This window comes from Nannobrachium achirus, assembly GCF_963921795.1.
Source record: "Nannobrachium achirus genome assembly, chromosome: 22".
Lineage (NCBI taxonomy): Eukaryota > Metazoa > Chordata > Actinopteri > Myctophiformes > Myctophidae > Nannobrachium > Nannobrachium achirus.
The window spans coordinates 32,694,292-32,714,983 of NC_137829.1; the positions used below are offsets into that span (position 1 = coordinate 32,694,292).

The 20,692-nt window shown below is 43.9% G+C and overlaps 1 protein-coding gene across 1 annotated transcript in view; it reads right to left on the reverse strand.

Annotated features, from left to right (window-relative positions):
• The window catches only part of tns1b (tensin 1b), a gene marked incomplete at its 5' end in the record, with an annotated part of 487,320 nt that overhangs the window by 218,485 nt on the left and 248,143 nt on the right, over positions 1 to 20,692 (reverse strand). The window contains one exon of the mRNA XM_080752851.1: positions 9,278 to 9,316. Coding sequence (XP_080608977.1) covers positions 9,278 to 9,316 — 39 coding nt within the window. The remainder of the gene's footprint in view (positions 1 to 9,277; positions 9,317 to 20,692) is intronic.

Sequence of the window (20,692 nt, forward strand, 5' to 3'; positions counted from 1 at the left end):
GAATCAAGGCAATTAACGTTACACAAGTTTACAAAAATAGGGCTTACATGGCTAATGTGTTTTGTAATAACAATCTGACTCTATAAAGTAACTATAGTAACTAGAGCTGTTAATAATTACCTCTGAGATATAGTGAAGTACATATAAAGCATAAAAAAGGAAAATTGAGTACTCAAGTATAGTAAAAGTACTTCAAAATGAGTACAAAATAAAATAAATAAATAAATGTAGTGGAGTAATAATAGTACAATATTTGGATCCGAGATGTAGTGGAGTAGAAATAAAAAGTATTGGAAATTGGAAGTACTCAAATAAAGTACAAACACAACAAGTACATGTACTTAGTTACTTTCCACCACTGCTTCAGCCAAGACTGTCATATTTCAGTGTTTCCTGAAACAGCGTGCTTTATGTCTTCCCATGTCAGAGAAGATGACACAGATGATTTATTTTAATATAGTCCCAGTTTTAGCATGACAAACACTATACTATGGTACACCTCTCCTGTTTGGAGAGGAGACGCGTTTTAGGCTCTTAAGTAGGGCCTAACTCACATGCACTTGACAAGTCCAGTTGCGGCTACACCTGGTTCTCGAGAGGAGGGGGGAAAAAAAGAAAGAAATAGAGATCTGTCTTCTCTTGCCGTGCACCGCCAGGCATGGCCAGTGTTTGAGGTGCGTGCTAGCTGGTTTGTATACAAGCGCCTGGGGAGTTGGGGTCGTATATATATATCGCTGCGGCCTGCCTGGACGGGGCTTGTATACAGAGAGCAATCAAGGGTGTTGCACCAAATTCTGCGCCCTGTGTACAAGGATTCACTGCGTTATTTTTTGCTTTAACTATTGATAAACAGCAGATATACAAGCTCACTGCGAGCTTGTAGATCTGCTATTTTTTTTTTAAATCGTGAAAATCTTTCGTGAAAAGTCTTTGAAGTTTTATGAAAAACCTACGTCAGCGGCACTCAAACTTTTTCACGTGAAGGACCCCCAAAATGATATGTGTTTGGCAACACAGACCCCCATCTCAAAGTATTTAGTTCCAGGGACCCCCAGAAGCAACATTTGAGTTACAAAAGTTCGCTTAAAAAAGACATTATATTCAAAGATGTGCACACACATTTTCACGACTTTTCAAAAACAGCAGATCTACAAGCTGTGGGCGCTGTGGGCTTGTATATCTGCTATTTTTCAATAGCTAAAGTATAAAATAATTAAGGCCCCTCCACCACCTTGGGCCCTGGTAACTCAGTCCCACTCCCCCCCCACCCTTGTGACGCCCCTGAGAGCAATAGATCACATCAGTGACCTCGGGGGCCGGTTCTAAACACGAGGCTAATTGGAACACATCGAGAGCCATCTTTGCCTCGCAGTTACTCATTAGAAAGCGATTTGCTGGCGCCGGGCCCTTAACCGGACACAGGCCGTGAATAAAGGTGAATGATGCAGGTGGCAGGCAGTTTATGGTTTTGTGTTGAGTGTGTGCCTGTGTGCGTGCGTGAGTGTGGATATGTGTCTGTTTGTTGCTTTATGTGGGCATGACTGCGTGCATGTGTATTTTGGGTATAACTAATGCTTCATGTGCTTAAGTATGTGTGGGAAGAAGTGTTTAGATGACATCACGTACCCAGAAAAGAAATAACAAACAGAAATAAACTCTCAAATATGCCATGCTACATTCCCCTCCCCTTTCACACAGTCCTTGCGTCTTCTCCGTGTCCCTCCAAAAGCTACTGTGCAGGGGCGTCACAAGGGGGGGAAAAGTGGGACTGAGTTACTAGGGCCCAAGGTGGAGGGGCCTTAATATTTTGGCTTTTGAAAAATAGCAGATCTACAAGCTCACAGCGTGGCACCGAGTGCCGCGCTGCAAGCTTGTAGATCTGCTAAGTTGTGAAAATGTGTGCAAACTGCAAATCTTTGAATATATGTTTTTTTAAGCATTTGTAGCTCAAATTTTGCTTCTGAGGGGGTTCCTGGAACTAAATATTTTGAGATGGGGGTCCGTGGCCAAATACATATCATTTTAGGGGTCCTTCACGTGAAAAAGTTTGAGCACCACTGACATAGAAATGTAGGTTTTTCCAAAAAAACCTTAGAAGGATTTGAAATATTCAAAGACTTGCACACATTTTCATGATTTTTCAAAAATAGCAGATCTACGAGCTCGCAGCGCTCGCAGCGCTCGCAGCGCTCTGCTATTTTTCAATAGTTAAAGCACAACATAATTGTGCGGGGGCCCGCAGTGAATCCTTGTACCCAGTACCCAGAATGTGGTGCGACACCCCTGCTACTGTGCGTCCTGTCAGCACCGGCTCCACAAGAAAGCGCGTCGGCGGTATGCTCCCAGCATGCACCCCGGCCAGGCCGCCCCCCCAACTAGGAGGGAGTGTGCTGGGGAGTAGCCATGTCTGTCATCAGGGCTGATGGAGAGAGGACCTCCGTATCACATTTCATCACTTACTGCCGATTGGCACAACCTTCCCAGACCGCCTTCCTCCATTCCTAACACTGGAATGTTCTGTTCGATTGCGCCATGATGAACAGTCGGGGCAGGGCTTACAACCACTTGAACTCTGTTTCAGAAATGGAACTAAATGTTTTAAGATGGGGGTCCGTGGCCAATTACATTTAAAGGTCACGACTCGAGTACAATCTCATTTTCTTTTCCTGCATTTCAAAAAAATATTTATGAAAATATATATTTTGGGGGTCGTTGACATGAAGAAGTTTGAGCACCACTGACATAGAAACATAGGTTTTTCAGAGAACCGGGTCAAAATATTCAAAGACAAAGATAAAAAAAAGAAAAAAAATCACACCCGTGTGAACTGAGCGGTGGTTTACCCACCAACCCCCCCCCCCCCCTTTCCCCCTGTGTGTGTGTGTGTGTGTGTGTGCATGTGTGTGTGTGCCTGGCCTGGCCTGAAAACAGCGCCCCTCCCTTAACATGTGTGGTCATAAAAGGTACTACACCACAGGCTACATACAGACAGACACACCCACCCACAAACAAACAAACATACCTACACACACGGCCACGCTATGGAGATGGTGTGACCACCGCTCAAAAAGAAGAAGCAAATCTACAAGCTCACGGCGCGGCACCGAGTGCCCCGCTGTGAGCTAAAACAGCCCCCACAAAACTGTGAAAAGTAATGACTTATCACTTTTCATCACTAAACCATAGTTTTGTGGGTCAGTTTTTAGCCCAAGGAAAGTTTTTCGTACAAAACAGATGCTTGCAACGGATTCAGAATCATGAAAAAGCCCTAGTTTGACCCCTATATGCTACTTAAAGCACATTATTTTTTTACATTTTGTTCCTGTATAGTAAAGTTAACACAGCGAGTGCCCACGCATCAATCTCTTTGATGTCGCGGGAGGCCCACGACGCGTTGACGTGTTTACTGTATTTACAGTATTAACTTTAAAGTTGTACCATGTAACTTTTTTTATAAAACAAATCTTAAAATTGTCCTAACTCTTAAATCGCTAAAGTTTTAGAACACCCACTCCGTTATTTTCAGCTTCTGAAGCCTTCTCTTTATATGTTTTCTATGATCCTGACCGGGGTCCGGTTTTCACGCAAAAATTACGTCATCATACACTACCGGCCAATCACAGCGAGGGTTATACACTGCCGGCCAATCACAGCGCATCTTGAAGTGGGGTCGCTAGCTATCACAATAGGGCGGCCATATTTGTAGGCGCCCGTGTGTCTCTATCTATACTCGGGTGAAACACTCCGTTTCTCCGGAATGCCTGAACGCACAGGGACTCTAAAGATAGATCTCGGCGAGGTGGAGGCAGACGCGGGGGTGACGCGGGGGTGTGAGGCCCGGTCCGCGGCGAAAAACGTCCGAAAGACGCGGACGCTACTGACCACTAGTTGAGCAACTTACACAGTATAGCTTTAAATCTCACCGTTAGGTTGGGGCTGCGCCTGGATGTAGCCCTTAGCCGCTAGTCGCTTCGAGTCGACGCTGAGAGCATCGCGCGGCCGTTTTTCTCCGTATACTCCAATGCATTTCCCCATCTTTAACGCCCTTTATCTCTGATGTTTGTTTTATGGCTAAAACTGTGACGGGGTGCGGCAAAATGTCCAAATTTTGATCGGCAATGAACAGCTATGATCAACACTGGTCCATACAGAAAGTTACACAATAACATCCTGTCTGCGCTCATGTGACCAAGTGACGTCATGACACATGCATTGACGCAGCAGGGCCGGATTCAATACAATGGTGGTGGGCCTGGGCAGCTAGAGGAGATAAATGGGGCTCAATCCAGGGGCACCCAATGTGTTAATAGGACACCAACTCCAGGGGCTGATAAGCTGTGTCTCAGAAAGGGTTATCATACCAAAATATTATCTACAGATATAGAGCTTTTTCAAAAATGCATAGTAAACCTTTGCCACCTTTTGGAGAGCGACATCTTGTATGGCCCATGGACTAGTAGGGCAGGTGACTAGTTTTAGTAGTTTACTCTTGACTTCACTGTGTCAGAACATGATGAAAAACCATGCAGTCCAAGTAAGGAGAAGTGCTTAAGACTTGTTTAGAAAGGGAGAACAATACTGTAACAACACACCACTTTCACCTGCTTACAATCTGCACCGGGGGCTTATTCAAATATTTATTTGTCATTTACGACCCCCTTTTTATATCATCTAACTTGCAGTGTGTTCCTTATAAAGTAAATATGTGTAAATCTCGACTTTGTGACCACTTAGGCCTGCATGCTTTGGGTCGGCTTAAAGCCGTCATTTTAGCAGACTGCCTGCACTCAAGCAATCCGCGGCGTGGTCCCTGCTCAGAATCATTTTTAATGCCTAGTGATTAGAGATGTATCCATCCTGTAAATGGATTTCCTTTCATAACTCAGCGCTAGTACCGCCCGATATAAAGCTGTAATTAAGGCAGTATACCTCTCAGTATCGCCGCAGAATGTCTGGCTTCAGAAAATAAACCGTTTGCATTTTTTTTTCTCCCTTTGCTCCATTATTCTGCCTGTAACCTGATTTATTCAGTTAATCTGACGCCAGTCTGCACCTGAGTATATCCAAGTAAATCATGTCCACTCACAGAGAATTCACCAAACAAGGACTGGAGGAGAGATGATTTAACCCAGTGTTTCTCAAACTTTCAAGTTTCGAGGTCTCCCCTTAACTCTGACAATGTACCTAATGGATCCAAATGGGACCATTTGGTTCCATTTGTACAGTCTCAGAGTTACCAGGGACGTACAGAGAATGTTAGAGAGGCAGGGGCTGAACGTTCTAAAAGTATCTTTTGGTGAAAATATCGAAAATAGCAAACCTCCAAGCTCACAACGCGTTGCAGCACTATACGTTGTGAGCTTGGAGGTTGGATATTTGCGGTACTTGATACCACACGGAACTAAGCATTAATCAAGCCAATACTGGAGATGTATTGGCGTACGGTATGGATTTCCACACAGAGAGGGCAATTCTTTCAACATAAGATGCGCTGCATTCAAGTTCAGGAGAGTTTGGACAAGGCAATTCTCTTGAATGCTGCCTTCAAGTATGGCATCAAGTATGGGTCAATTTAGACCCCCATAAAGGAACCCACAGAGTCCCTGGAATCCACTTTGAGAACCACTGATTTAAGCCATGAGTCAGGCCACTACACAGCATTACACATTTAAATGTTATACATGCACGCAGTGCCACACGTGCACGCACGCATGTACGCGCGCGCACACACACACACACACACACACACACACACACACACACACACACACACACACACACACACACACACACACACACACACACACACACACACACACACACACACACACACACACACACACACACAGGACCGGCACACGTCCGTCAAACGCTTTCCGAACAAAATCGGAACCTCATCCATTTCCTGTTAGCGGACAAACTGTAGGTCAATGCACAACGTACACACGGCCATCACAGACACGTCATGCAGCGCAACGTGCCCATACGTGTCATAAGCAACCCGGTGTACACAGAAGGAACACATCAGGGCAGGTGTCGAATGCATATCTAGTTCCCATGCCACTCACTCTCTCTGCTCCTCGAGCACTATCGTCCATCTGGCCTTGGTTTCGCGATTTACGGAAACCGTTGGCTGTCCACAGGACGGCCTTGAACTAGAAAGGGAAACTTTCCTTTTCTCTCTCTCTCTCTCTCTCTCTCTCTCTCTCTGTGGCGGTAACACGGGTACGTCAGGGAGTGTTTTACATCTTAGCTCATCATCGTTTACGAGGGCAATCAGCAGCCATAACGCAGCCCAGAGGAGGAGAGGAGAGGAGAGGAGAGGAGAGGAAGGTTTAATGTTAAATGATTAGTTCACCCCCAAAATGACTTTTTTTTCTATTGATTAATCACGCCATGGAGACTTGAGTTCAAAAATATCTTTTTTGTATTTGTCACATTCCTAGGACAAGGAGAACCAAATGCATGGGCCTGGATGGGGACCCAAATGCATGATTCTCACACAAATACATTTGGGTCCCCATACAGAATCAATGGGGGTATAAATGAGAGAGAACAGATGATTCTCAACGCTGTAGTTGATTCACTAGAGTTCATTCTCCACACCCATGCGGGCCTGTAACTCTGGACAAATGGAGCCGTTGTGTGCTTGTAGATCGACTGTTTTCACTAGTTTAAATCATTTTTAAAATGCTAAATACAAAACAAACGGTTTTGGACATACAAGGTTTCCACCCGACAACGACGAAATATAACTCATGTAATTGGCCCACTGGCTTGTCACTTTGTCCCAAATCTTTGAGTAGCAGCAGCGCTATAGAGAGAGATCTCTCTCTATAGCGCGCAATGAGGGCCTCTCCAACTCTTTTTCCCGGGCTGAATACGGGGCCCAGCACGTCCCTGTTCAAGGTACAGTATAAACTATGTCATGCCCCATTGTTCTCTACAAAAAAAAAAAAAAATGAAGACAAAAAAAAACCCAGATGTCTTCATCTGCAGAGCAAAATAACATGTTCTTACACGATTACTGCAGCTTTTATGAAAGGCAAACACTTTGAAGAACTATTCCCAGTGTGTGTGAATGTAGAATGGTAGAATCGGCTCGTAGATGTTTTTTCATGGTTTTCCAAGTACCCCAGAAGAATACGAAAAAACCAGAAGAGTACCCCAGTGTGAGCAAATCATATCCAAGTCCACTGGTTGAAAGTATTGAAGCACATTTACTCTAGTAGGCTACTGTACAATTTTGAGGTACTTTTTTTTTCTGTACCTGATCCATTTTTCAATACACTCGTAGACCTACTCCACCACATCTCGTGCCAAAACATGCTCGCCCCGGGTCAAATACGGCGACCTTGGAAGGGTTCTGTGAGGATATTTTGAAGCCAATAATTTTGTTAGTACAGGCCTTCTACTTGTAACAGAGGAAATATTAAAACAAATTCCACCACTGTACAATTTAAACATTACTGAGATAGTCAGAGTCCAAATCCAACAAACTGCATCTAACACCAATACCAAATAAGGAAAGGGGGCAAGCTAATGTTTTATTCTTTTTATTATTCTTTTTTTATTGCCTTTGCAAAAACACATTGCATGCCCAGGCTGTTTCCCACTATGTCCAATGTAGTTTGAGAAACAGTGGTGGAAAAACTGCCCTGATTAGTAAAAGTAAAAGTAGTAACACAACGATGTAGAAATACTTTGTTACACGTAACCGTCCCGCATTCAAAATTGGACTCAAGTAAAATGATACACAATGTGAGCTTGTAGATCTGCACGGTTACATTAAGTAACTACAATATTTGCCTCTGAGATGTAGTGGAGTAGAAGTATTAATGTACTGATAAATTGACATGAAATTGACAGCTTGCGGATATGCTACTTTTAATGCTTTTGTGTAACGCTGTACTGCGTTCAAGTAGGGCGTTAACTCATCAAAAAACACAAAAAGTTAAAATGTAAAAATGTACTTAGTTACCACCACTGAAAAGTTGCAATGACAGATACATGGAAGCAGCCTTTCAAGTGTGCATTCATGAAAGGCTCTTACCTCATGGTTCTGTCTATGATTAGCGATTAGCACATCCAGAAATGCACAGCCATTTCTGTTACAAACAGTCACTCGTAAAAACCTTTTCAGTGACGGAGAGTGGGGCATCCGCCATGGAGGTGGCTTGTTCTATTGCTGAACCACAGAATTCCTCAAATGTAGCTCATAACCGGCGCGGTGCTGAATCCTGATGCTGTTGCCAATTATTCTACACCAGTTAACAACACTGTGTTCATGAAGATAACAAAGGCTTATGGGTGTTAAGGCAGCGATTCCAAACTTGTGGGCCTGGGCTAATAATATAACATTAATATAAAAAAGTGTATATAAAAGAAAATGTCATAGTATTTTTTTGTCTTTCGAACCTTGACCATGCTGATAAATAGGAGCTCAAAGTATAGTATTATAGTTCCATTGATCCAAGCCAGCCCAGCAAGCACGGTCAGGACCTGGACCAATCAGTGACGTCTCAATTGGGGCCAGATCAAGTCAAACCATGACTAGTCAGATCTGGCCTAGAATATCTCCTGATTTCAACCAACATAAATCCTGTCCACGAAAACGGACGTCCGATTGAGACCAGATAAATATCATATATATATAATCAGATATGTCCCAGAATTTAACCTTGCATGCTCATATTTCAACTAACATTACAAACAATAACAATAATGCTATAGTCCATATGACGTCCTGGTAATGACGTCAAGATCATCCCCATATGGGCTGTGATCTGGCCTAGTTCTGAACGTCACCGGAGTCACTGGAGGACGTTATCATAACGTCATCATGACGTAATTTGGCTTGCAGGGAGAACACAATCGATTAATCAATCATAAAAATAAATATATCTTTGTTGTCGGGTGGAAACCTTGTATGTCCAAAACCGTTCGTTTTGTATTTATCATTTTAAAATAATGAAAATAGCCGGTGTGAGGCGCTGTGTGCTTGTAGATCTACTATTTTCACTAGTAATGCGCGACAGTCTTGTATGATGAAGCAGGGCTTTACTTTATGAAAAAAAACATACACATTTGAAACTTAGAGATATGAGGTTTCTGCCCGACAGTGACGATATATATATGCTTTAAAATGCACAGGCCCACCCATCTGGCCACATGTTCGTCTGCCGTATTAAGCATTAACAGATGGGTTGGCCCTGATCACTGCCAGGATGGGCCGTGATCCGGGAAAAAGCTTAGCAAGTGAGAAAGACTGTCTTACCAGTTCATAGTTGGTTGCAGGGACACAGGATGAAGATACCTGAAAAAGGAACAAACATACGTTTAGCCATATTGTTATTACACAGAATCTATGGTTACGAGACTGAAGATTGAAGTTATTACGTGGTGTTATGTTATTAAGACATGTTGAGGCTCTGGAAGATACTTCAGTTGTACAAGTGAAACAGGCTGCTAGGTTAAACCACTTAAACCCAGCAGACCTGGGCATTGTGCGGCCCGGGGGCCGTGTATACGGCCCTTTGGTTCACTCTGACTGGCCCGTGTAGGGTTAATGGCAAATTACAAAATAAACACATTTCCTAATTTTACCTCATGCATAGACTAAAGCTGCATTACTTTTATTTTGACGTTTTTTATTCACGTACATATGGACGCAGTGCATACATCAGCATGTGTGCGTCATCATTGGATCATTGTTTCAATAACAAGCAAGTGGTCAGACTGGTCACAACTTCACAAGTCAAGACCTTACCCATCAAAAATTGCTAAAGTGGCTAAAAAAAGAAAAGTCGATACCGAATGCTGGGTTTTCAAAAAAAGAAATGTACTGCTAAGTATTTATTTACTGAAGTCGGCAGTAAAGCTGTGTGTTTAGTTCGCGGGGAGCACATCTTGCGGGGAGCACTGCCTTTTGAACCCGGCCCTCCACAATATTTTCTGTTGTTCATGTGGCCCCATGGAAAACATAATTGCCCCTGCTATAGATGCTGTTAACTGGGGTCCCCCAGGGCTCTATACTAGGGACCCTCCTTTTTTCCCCTCTAAACAAAATCTCTTCGACCAGAACTTGGCTCAGGAACTGGCTGGTTCAAGTCCGGCACAGACCACAGTTTAAGGACTGATAGCAGCATAAAAGCAAGGCATCAAAAGCCCTAACTCCTCCAACTTCCCCGCATTATTAGCATGTCTCCACTACAAGCCCTGTGTGTGCATGTCTGTATTTCAGGCCTATATGGGTGTGTAAAAAAAAGAAAAAGAATTTCCCCATGGGGATTAATAGAGCTTAATCTTCTTCTAATCTTCTAAATAGCAGGCTTGAACATGGTCCAGACAGACTCACTGACTTGATGCTATTCTCACATGACATTTACTATACAGCAATTACACTTGGCACACAGGTCTAGCTTTCACATGCAGCGCGATGACGAACTGATTCAATGGCATCAAGCTCTGAAAGAATTTCCAAAGACAGTCTATTCACACAGTGTCACGAACACAATGCGTCTCCCTCCACAACAGTGTTTCTCTCAACTGGCTTGACCTGGAGGGTGGGGTGGGGGGGGGGGGGGTACACTATCCCAGTCGTCCTACTCAAAGTGGCGTCCGGAAATGGACTCTTACAGGTCTGTGACTCTGAGAGTGTTGAAATGGAACCAAATGGACCCATAAAGGTAACTCAGAGTGTACAAATGGAACCAAATTTCGGACCCGTAATTGGTTCCAAAATATCCGACCTACAAGCTAGATAAATATACTGTAAGAAGAAGAAGGTGGTTTGAAAAACTTGATGTTCTAAATGCCAGGAGTCTTTAAAAATTGATTAAACAGCCACAATAATCTGATTGTATATAGTTTTATCTTTTTTTCTTCGTTTCCCTCGCATTGAAAACCAATGCCATACTATAATACCATGTCAAACAACAGTCCTGTCGGCTTGGGTAATTTTTTGTCTTGCCATTATATAAAACAGCCTTCAACCTGGCTACAACGGGCAGTCAGTCATAGTGGCGTTGGTTTGGCTGTCCTGTCCTTTAGCCTGGACTGCACCAGAACCCATGACATGTGGAGGGTGTCCGCCCCGCCCCCGGCTATAATCCTGTTATCACTGTGACAGTCCCCGAGGCCGGAGGAGCACACAGCACCAGGACACATGCACAGTGGTGGAAAAAGTACTCACATTGTATACTTAAAGTAAGTATTAAAGTATCAATGCTGCAATATAGAAATACTCTGTTACAAGTAAACGTCTGGAATCAAAATGCAGTCTACTTAAAGGCCTATAATCAATATCAACATCTACAAAGTACCTAGTGACTATAACGTTTTCAATTAAATGTAGTGGAGTAAAAGTACAACATTTGGATCCGAGGTGTTGTGGGGCAAAAGCCAAAGTATTTGAAATTAGAGATACTCAAGTAAAGTAAAAAATACTACTTAGTAAAATAGTACTTAGTGACTTTCCACCACTAAACAGGAAGAGCGTAATGATGATGATGGTGGTCTCTAGGGCTGTCTTCGACACAGGATTTATGAAGTCGATTCGAGTCGCGGGGGTTAATCCGACGCGTCGACGAATCGTTTTATAGTCTACTTTGTGTAAAAAAAAAAGAAAAAAAAAGTGTTGCTTTAAACCACGTCAACATAATAGAATAATACATTAACTCATTCCCTGCCAGGCCCGATAGTCCCGAGATTATTCCAATGTCTTTCCCCGCCAGGCCCGATAGTCCCGAGAATTAAAAAAAAAAAGAAAAAAAAAATATTTTTTTTTCAAAAAAAAATTTTTTTCAAATTTTTTTTTTGACCCCCAAAAATGGAGTAGGCATGATAGCAATCGCGAAATTGCATGTTTAACCCCCATAGCAACCCCATCTTTCAAGCATGGCAGCCATTTTGGCAGCCATCTTTGTTAAACATAGTGGCTGTTATCTCATGAATGCCTGAACGGATTTCCATTCGGATTTTTTTGTTTGAAAGCTGTGAGCAATGTGAACACACGTGGTGCATTATCTAGGCATGGGTGTGCATGATCCGTGCACACCCAATTACATGGAAGTCTATGGAGACGAATGGCAGGTGGGAGTACGGAGGTATGTTAAAATGGCGGTCAATGTGTTAAGAGATGAATTGAATACACAGTGTTTTCGGTGATATCGGTGCGCGAGCACAAATGTTATCTGCATAGCAGTGTACAACCATAGAGTTATAACACACCGTTAAAACAAATAAAACATCTCCGCTGTTTCAACTCTGCCCCGTCTCTCTGCACTGTCTGCAGCGTGCAGTAGAGATGAGACATTCGCAAACGATTCCGCTCTCTTGAACGGCTCTTTTAAATGAACGATGGGATCCAGTCCGCAGTCGCGGGACACAGAGCACTGACAGAGTAATGAGTCAGTGTCGAGAACGGATTCATTTCAGAAACTGATCATAAACAGGTGGAGGCACAGCTCCCGCTTGAGCCAGCAGTGTGGACATGTCATGGACGCAAACACAGCGAAACACAATCATTCATCATGGATTACAACACTGGAACAATTCAGAAGCACTTTAATTAGAAAATGTAACTTGTAGCCTACACTTGTGTATGTTAATTTGACTTTAGAAGATTGTTTACTACTTCGTGGACGCGCGTTTGTGCTGTGGCAGGTTATTTAATATGGGATTTTGACAGCGTGCTTCCTCCTCTTAACTCATTCCCTGCCAGGCCCGATAGTCCCGAGATTATTCCAATGTCTTTCCCCGCCAGGCCCGATAGTCCCGAGAATTAAAAAAAAAAAAAAAAAAAAAAAAATCAAAAAGTTTTTTTTTTCAAAAAAAATTTTTGACCCCAAAAAATGGAGTAGGCATGATAGCAATCGCGAAATTGCATGTTTAACCCCCATAGCAACCCCATCTTTCAAGCATGGCAGCCATTTTGGCAGCCATCTTTGTTAAACATAGTGGCTGTTATCTCATGAATGCCTGAACGGATTTCCATTCGGATTTTTTTGTTTGAAAGCTGTGAGCAATGTGGACACACGTGGTGCATTATCTAGGCATGGGTGTGCATGATCCGTGCACACCCAATTACATGGAAGTCTATGGAGACGAATGGCAGGTGGGAGTACGGAGGTATGTTAAAATGGCGGTCAATGTGTTAACGGAACACTGTCCCGGCTCTGAATGTTTTAACGAAGCGGCGGTTCTGAACCGTTCTGGCCGTTCCGTCTCACTTTCAACCCGACGCTGGTGCGAGACAATAAATAACTGTTCGCCAATTGCTACTTCTCATTGGAAGTACATGACACCACACCAGTCCAGCAGTGCACCGCAGTACTGGCAGTAGTAGGCTATAACTGGTGATGTAAAAAAATATATATTTTCGCTTCGACTCAAACAATTGGCGTCGATTCCCGGGGCTTAAAACGACGCGTCGATTCGTCGATTTTTAGAAGACACCCCTAGTGGTCTCCAGTAGGACACTGACACGGAGCGTTTCCAGAGCAGAAGATGAGTGCTTAATGAGAACGGAGAGACAAACAGGATGTGCACCGTCTGATGTGCCCTTCCTGTACAACGCCTCACAGTCGCTCACTGTCTTTCTGTTTCACGTGATATTTCTCAGTGGCATGTTGAAGAGAACAGCCCTCCATTTTTTAGCGGAGCCAGCCTCTCCAATAAGTGACCGAGTGTGTACGTCTGTGTGTCCGTATGAACACGGCCTTTTAACCCATTTAGGCCTGAACACATTATGACGCAATATTTTATGCTTTAAATATAAAAAAGTAGCAGATATACAAGCTCACAGCGCGGCATCGAGTGCCGCGCTGCGAGCTTGTAGATCTGCTATTTTTGAAAAATCGTGAAAATTATAATTTTGACCCGATTCTAGTGTCTTTTGAATCCTTCTAAGATTTTTGGAAAAAACCTATGTTTCTATGTCAGCAATCTGGCCACCCATCGTCAAAGAAAAGGTCCTTTTCACTTAACTGGAGCTCAGTTAGTCTGTTCTTGAGAGACTACTATGTCAGTGGTGCTCAAACCTTTTCATGTGAAGGACCCCCAAAATGATATTTATTTGGCCACGGACCCCCATTTCAAAATATCTAGTTCCAGGGACCACCCAGAAGCAAAATGTGAGTTACAAACGTTCGCTTTTAAAATACATACCGGTATTCAAAGATCTGCACACATTTTCACGACTTTTTCAAAAATAGCAGATCTACAAGCTCGCAGCGCGGCACTCGGTGCCGCGCTGTGAGCTTGTATATCTGCTATTTTTCACTGGTTAAAGCATTCAATAATTCTATGTTATGTGCGGACCCCATGGTGCATTAGCTATTCTTATGGATCAGCTAACGGGGATCCTAACAAACTAAATAAAACACAATTTCAATGTTGAAAACAGCCTTTCAACCTTCCACTCACTCCAGTCAGTGTTGATTCCGTCGACTAAAACTATGACGAGCCATGTGCGTCGACTACCTTTTTACACTGACGAAGACAAAATAAAAAACTAGAAGCAGTGCTCTTCTTTTTTTTTTTTTTTTATGTTTTTTATCCCACGGTTTTGCAACCCATTTTTCTCACCCGGTGACTACCTAACCTGTAGTCCTGGTTTCCGCTCTCCCCCTGCCGCGCCAGGGGACATTGGGGAGCACCCGGCTGGCTAGGGGGAGGTAGTATAGAAACCAGGACTACTGCATGTTTTTGTGTGGGGGCCTATGCCCAAGGAGACACGGGGAGAACATGCAAACTCACCACAGAAAGGCCCTCTCGCCAACCCCACCTAGGGTGTGGGTGCTGATGACGCGGGTGGAGGAACACGCCCCCAGCGCCCACAGCTTCCCCCGGCGGGAATCGAACCCAGGACCTTCGAGCTGTGAGGCGAAGTGTGCTCTTCTGAGCACAGGTCTCCGCCGGGTCAGGTATGTTTTTCTGGCCTTCTGGTGGCGCTATAATAAGCCAATGTGAAAAGGGTGGCATTTGTTCCTTGACCTGGTGGGAATGTGCTTGCAGAATTTCTCGGAAATCACAAGCTGTTTTCATAATTTGAGGCATTTTGTTCAAGACGGACAATTCCTGCAAACTTTCGAAGCCAATGTTAGCCAATCAGGAAAATAGCAGAACTACAAGCTGCTTCCAGTTATGGACGTTGAGACTTATAGGTTATCAGAGATGTTGACCTCTAAGATCCCTTTAATAGTTCAGTACTTGTGCCACACAGCGAGAACATGGGGCTTATGCTGACTATGGCTCTGCCTTGTGTCATTGTCGAAGCCACGTACATTCCTTGTCTGCCCACCATTAAATTCCGGCACAACTTTTTAAAAAAAGAAAAAAAAAATCTTTTCACCTTCTCTGCTGACAAAGTGCATTTGTTTGTCCCAACTGTATGTGCAGCTCTGCAGAAAGTTACAAGAGCTGAACTGGATAACCCAGGGAAGGTAAACAATACCATTCTTAGCCACCATTAGCAAATATTTACATGGCTTAAACGCTGAATGCAGCTGGAAGGTTTTACCTCATTCTGTGATATGTCAGAATGAGGAAGAGCCAACAATGGGCTTACGGCAAGTGTCGGATGTCAAGGAAATATACAAGCACAAACACAGTACCACACAAAACCCATCCCTGCTCACTTATTGCAATGGTGTTTGTTCACTAACAAATGTCAAATGTATTCTTCCATTCATTATGACTCGTTAAAACAATGAACCCAATATAGAAGACGACTGGGGTCCCCCAAAGCTCCCCTTAAGGTGCGCTAGTATTTCCCTCTACACTAAATGTCTCTGTCAAAAACAGCCAAACTACAAGCTCACAATGTGCCATGCGTTTGTAGATCGTCTATTTCTGTTGAATGTCCCCCCCCCCCCAATAGGGACCAGGGACATGCTGGGCCCCTGATTCAGCCCGGGAAAAAGAGTTGGAGAGGCCCTCATTGCGCGCTATAGAGAGAGATCTCTCTCTATAGCGCTGCTGCTGCTGCTACTTAAAGATTTGCCATTTCAGATCATGACAAGTGACAAGCCAGTGGGCCAATTACTGTACATGAGTTATATTTCGTCGTTGTCGGGTGGAAACCTTGTATGTCCAAAACCGTTTGTTTTGTATTTATCATTTTAAAAATGATTTAAACTAGTGAAAACAGCCGATCTACAAGCACACAACGCCTCGCGGTGCGAGGCGTTGTGTGCTTGTAGATCTGCTGTTTTCACTACTTTTGTGCAACGGCCTTGTATGATTAAGCAGGGCTTTGCTTTGCGAAAAAATGTATACATTTGAAACTTGGAGATACGAGGTTTCTGCCCGACAATGACGATTTACTTTGTTGGCCGCCCAGCCCCCAAAATGGAATGAAGGCCGAAATTTTATTTTATTTTTTTTTCCTTATGGCCGGCCTGGACCAGCTGGGAATGAACCGGCCGTTCGGGAGTTGTCCCGCTTTTCCCAATGGCCAGCACGTCCCTGATAGGGACTACACTTTCCTCTAAAACGTACTGGTTATATTTTCAGATGTATGTTTCTTTCTTACAATGAGGTCCTAAAGTCGCAGAATCAAACCAGATGTTTTACAACTAGCGAAAGCACATTAAGCAGCGCGGCTATCTTTGGGGTGAGCCGCTATTTGATTAGAGGAACAACCTGCAGTGTGTACTTGTGTGCACTCAACTGCGGATGTTTGCAAATCAAGCTAAAAGCACAACTGGACGGCGGCCATGTGCGAATGTGAAGCTGGCTAATGGGATTCACAAGGCTGGAGGATGCGGGAGTCACCTTGGGTCATTGGATTCTTTGTCCCCCTTTGATGGCCATAATGCAGGCCCCTTATGGGCCTACAGGAATGTTAACTCTAAACAGGAAATCGCTGTCATCTGATTTAAAAACAAACAAACAAAAACAGTCTTATTCCCAAACCATAAGACAGGGGTCTTCAACGTTTTCAGGCCAAGGGCCCCTTAGTTGAGAGAGAAATGAAGCAGGGACCCCCCACAACCTTTTCATAGATTCCATATAGTTTAATTGTCAGTGTATTTTGGATTCATGTCAATGTGTGTTTTAAGATATTTAACCACTTGAACTGTCAATACTTAATAAACTTGACCTTTCACTCTGTACTTAGTCTGCTCTTTTCCCCCTCTACACCAAAGCTCTTTGCCAAAAATAGCTGATCTATAATCAATAATCATAATGATCTTGTAGATCGGTTATTTTTGGCTAAAGTTCCCAGAATATGGACGCTAGGGTTCAAGTGGTTAATATAAAAAAGGAGAAAAAAAGTTTCTATTACACAAAGATTTGGAGGACCCCCTGTAGATAACTCGTCATTGGTTCAATAATGAATATTCATGAAACCACAGACAGACTTTACTGATTTCACTATCATAGCAAAAAGCAGTTGCATTGATTGTGACACGTTGTTGTGAATTTATGTACAGTAGATCGACATTTTTCTTTATGCTTTTGCGCCACACTCCTGTACAGCAAAGTAGGGCGTTCATTTATGTGGAGAAAAACGAACAGTTTGAATGTCGTCTCATTCAAAAAGAGTTAGATATCATTTGTATGTATACAGTAACACATTTCTGGGGGAATGTCTTTTAGTCAACAGGTTGAGTGTCGTGTTGTGTTTTCCAGTCTCAGAATGTGAAAGGCATGATGATGATGATGATGGCAACCTGGAGGAATGTATGAATGCGGTCACAGGAATGTCCTCTGGCCTTATGGACTGTGTGTGTGTGTGTGTGTGTGTGTGTGTGTGTGTGTGTGTGTGTGTGTGTGTGTGTGTGTGTGTGTGTGTGTGTGTGTGTGTGTGTGTGTGTGTGTGTGTGTGTGTGTGTGTGTGTGTGTGTGTGTGCGCGTGTGCGTGTGCGTGGTCACAGGAATGTCCTCTGGCCTTATGGAGTGTGTCTTGAGTCTCCAGCTGACAGGTGTCAGAGTCCCCTGTCCTCCTTCAGTCTCACCGCTCATCGCCTACCCTTCTCACTCTCCCACGGCCCCCCTGGCCAGGCCCACAGCCATACATACTGTAGTAGGCTATTATTACTAGTAAGACGCCTCAGGGCGACATGCGCCAATTCTTGGCTATCTGGCCACTGTGGCCAGTGATGTATATCGGACCAGTTACCCAATCTAAACAGTGCCTGTTGGAGATTGGCAGAACGTGACGTGACAGACAGACTGACAGACGGACGGACGGACGGACAGACAGACAGACAGCCGGTGGAGGTTTTGATAGTAAATGCGACCTGACGGTCCCAAAAAAAGTAACTATTAACAAAAGTTTTCAAATAACTGTAGTGGAGTAAAAATACAAAATGTGGATCTGAAATGTAGTGGAGTAGTATTGAAAATTGGAAATAAAAATAAGTAAAGTACCCCAAAAGATTACTCAAGTACAGTACTTAAGTAAATGTACTTAGTTACTTTACCCACTGCTTAAATGGCATCATAGGGGATATAATTCTAACTGTGTTTAAAAACAAACAATAATGATGGATACCCCCCCACACACACACACCCAGGGTCACAGCATGACCCTGTGACGTCAAGGTCAGACAGAGTGTAGGTGGCCCGCTGCCCCCGGCTGGAATAGCTCACATTCTGCCTCATGCTAATTAAGCAGTTGCTTCCTACCAGGGGCGTCACACCAAATTCCGGGCCCTGGGTAGAAGGATTCACTGCGGGCCCCCCATGAATGTTAACTATTGAAAAATAGCAGATTATACAAGCTCACAGCGCGGCACCGAGTGCCGCACTGCGAGCTTGTATATCTGCTATTCTTTTTTTAAATCGTGAAAATGTGTGCAAGAAACCTATGTCAAGGACCCCCAAGATGATATGTATTTGGCCACAGCCCCCTATCTCAAAATATTTAGTTCCAGGGACCCCCAGAAGCAAAATTTGAGTTTGAAATGTTCGCTTAAAAAATACATATATTCAAAGATTTTCACAGATTTTCACAACTTTTCAAAAATAGCAGATCTACCTTGTATATCTGCTATTTTTCAATAGATAAAGTTATTAGGGCCCCTCCACCTTGGGCCCCAGTAACTCAGTCCCACTTTCCTACCCCTTGTGACGCCCCTGCTTCCTACCCTGCAGTGGGACTTTGCACCCTTGCAGTCTGGTGAAGTCAGCCAGTCAGTCAGTCAGTCAGTCAGCCAGCCAGTCAGTCATCCATTCAGTCAGTCAGTCAGCCAGCCAGCCAGTCAGTCAGTCAGTCAGTCAGTCAGTCAGTCAGTCAGTCAGTCAGTCAGTCAGTAAGTCAGTCAGCCAGTCAGCCAGCCAGCCAGTCAGTCAGTCAGTCAGTCAGCCAGCCAGCCAGCCAGCCAACCAGCCAGTCAGTCAGTCAGTCAGTCAGCCAGCCAGCCAGCCAGCCAGCCAGTCAGCCAGCCAGCCAGCCAGCAGTGTTGTCATGTTTGCTTATTATAAGCGACTTTGGGCTTATTTCTGTAAAGTCGGTTGTAAATATTGGTTAGCTGTGGGGTTGTGTTTTTTGGAGGACTTGTTTCTAAAGTGTAGTTGCTTATTTGGGCTTTGCTTCCTAATGTTGTCTAAACCAGTTGTTCTCAAACATTTTCATGTCAAGGACCCCCCAAATGGGTATGTATTTGTCCCCAAAGATATTTTGTGACAGGGACCCTCGTAACAGATTTGTGTTGTTAAAATGTTTCCAAACATATTCAAAATGTGTTACTTTTTAAAAATATCCGATACATAATAGGTTTAGGTGCTCATGTTGCCTATCTTTTGGGCTCGTTTTCATACACCTGCTTATTTCCTCTGGCATAAACCCCAGTCAGAAGAAACCAAACGTTCTCCCCCAAAACCACAGTGAAGTGTTTGTCTAAAGCAGGGTTCTTCAACAGGGGTCCGGGACCCCTAGGAGGTCCTCAGAGATACTACAGGGGGTCCTCCAAATCTTTGGGTGATAGCAACTTTTTTTCTCCTTTTTGGAGCTGTGTGGAACACAAGCTCCCTATACGTGGCGGTGTGTGTGGGTCTGTCTGTCTGTCTGTCTGTCTGTCTGTCTCCGTGTCTGTATGTAGCCTGGGTCTGTCTGTCTGTCTCCGTGTCTGTATGTAGCCTGCAGTAACCTTTTCTGATCACACATGTTAAGGGAGGGGCGCTGTTGCACACACACACACACACACACACACACACACACACACACACACACACACACACACACACACACACACACACACACACACACACACACACACACACACACACACACACACACACACACACACACACACAGCTCCACTTCGAACAGAGGTTCGATTTTTTATATTAACCACTTGAACCCTAGCGTCCATATTCTGAGAACTTTAGCCGAAAATAGCTGATAGTGAGCTTGTAGATCGGCATTTTTAGGCAAAGAGGTTTGGTGTAGAGGGGAAAACAGAGCAGACAAAGTAGCCTACAGAGTAAAAGGTCAAGTTTATTAAGTATTGACGGTTCAAGTGGTTAAATATCTGAAAACACACATTGACATGAATCCAAAATACACCGATGATTGAGCTTAAACTATATGGTATCTACGAAAAGGTTGTGGAGGTCCCTGCTTCATCTCTCTCTCAACGAAGGTGTCCTTGGCCTGACAAAGTTGAAGACCCCTGCTCTAAAGGCAGCAGGGTGTGTGGAAGGATGCAGGTGAGCTTTTAGCAGCCAGCCTGGCAAC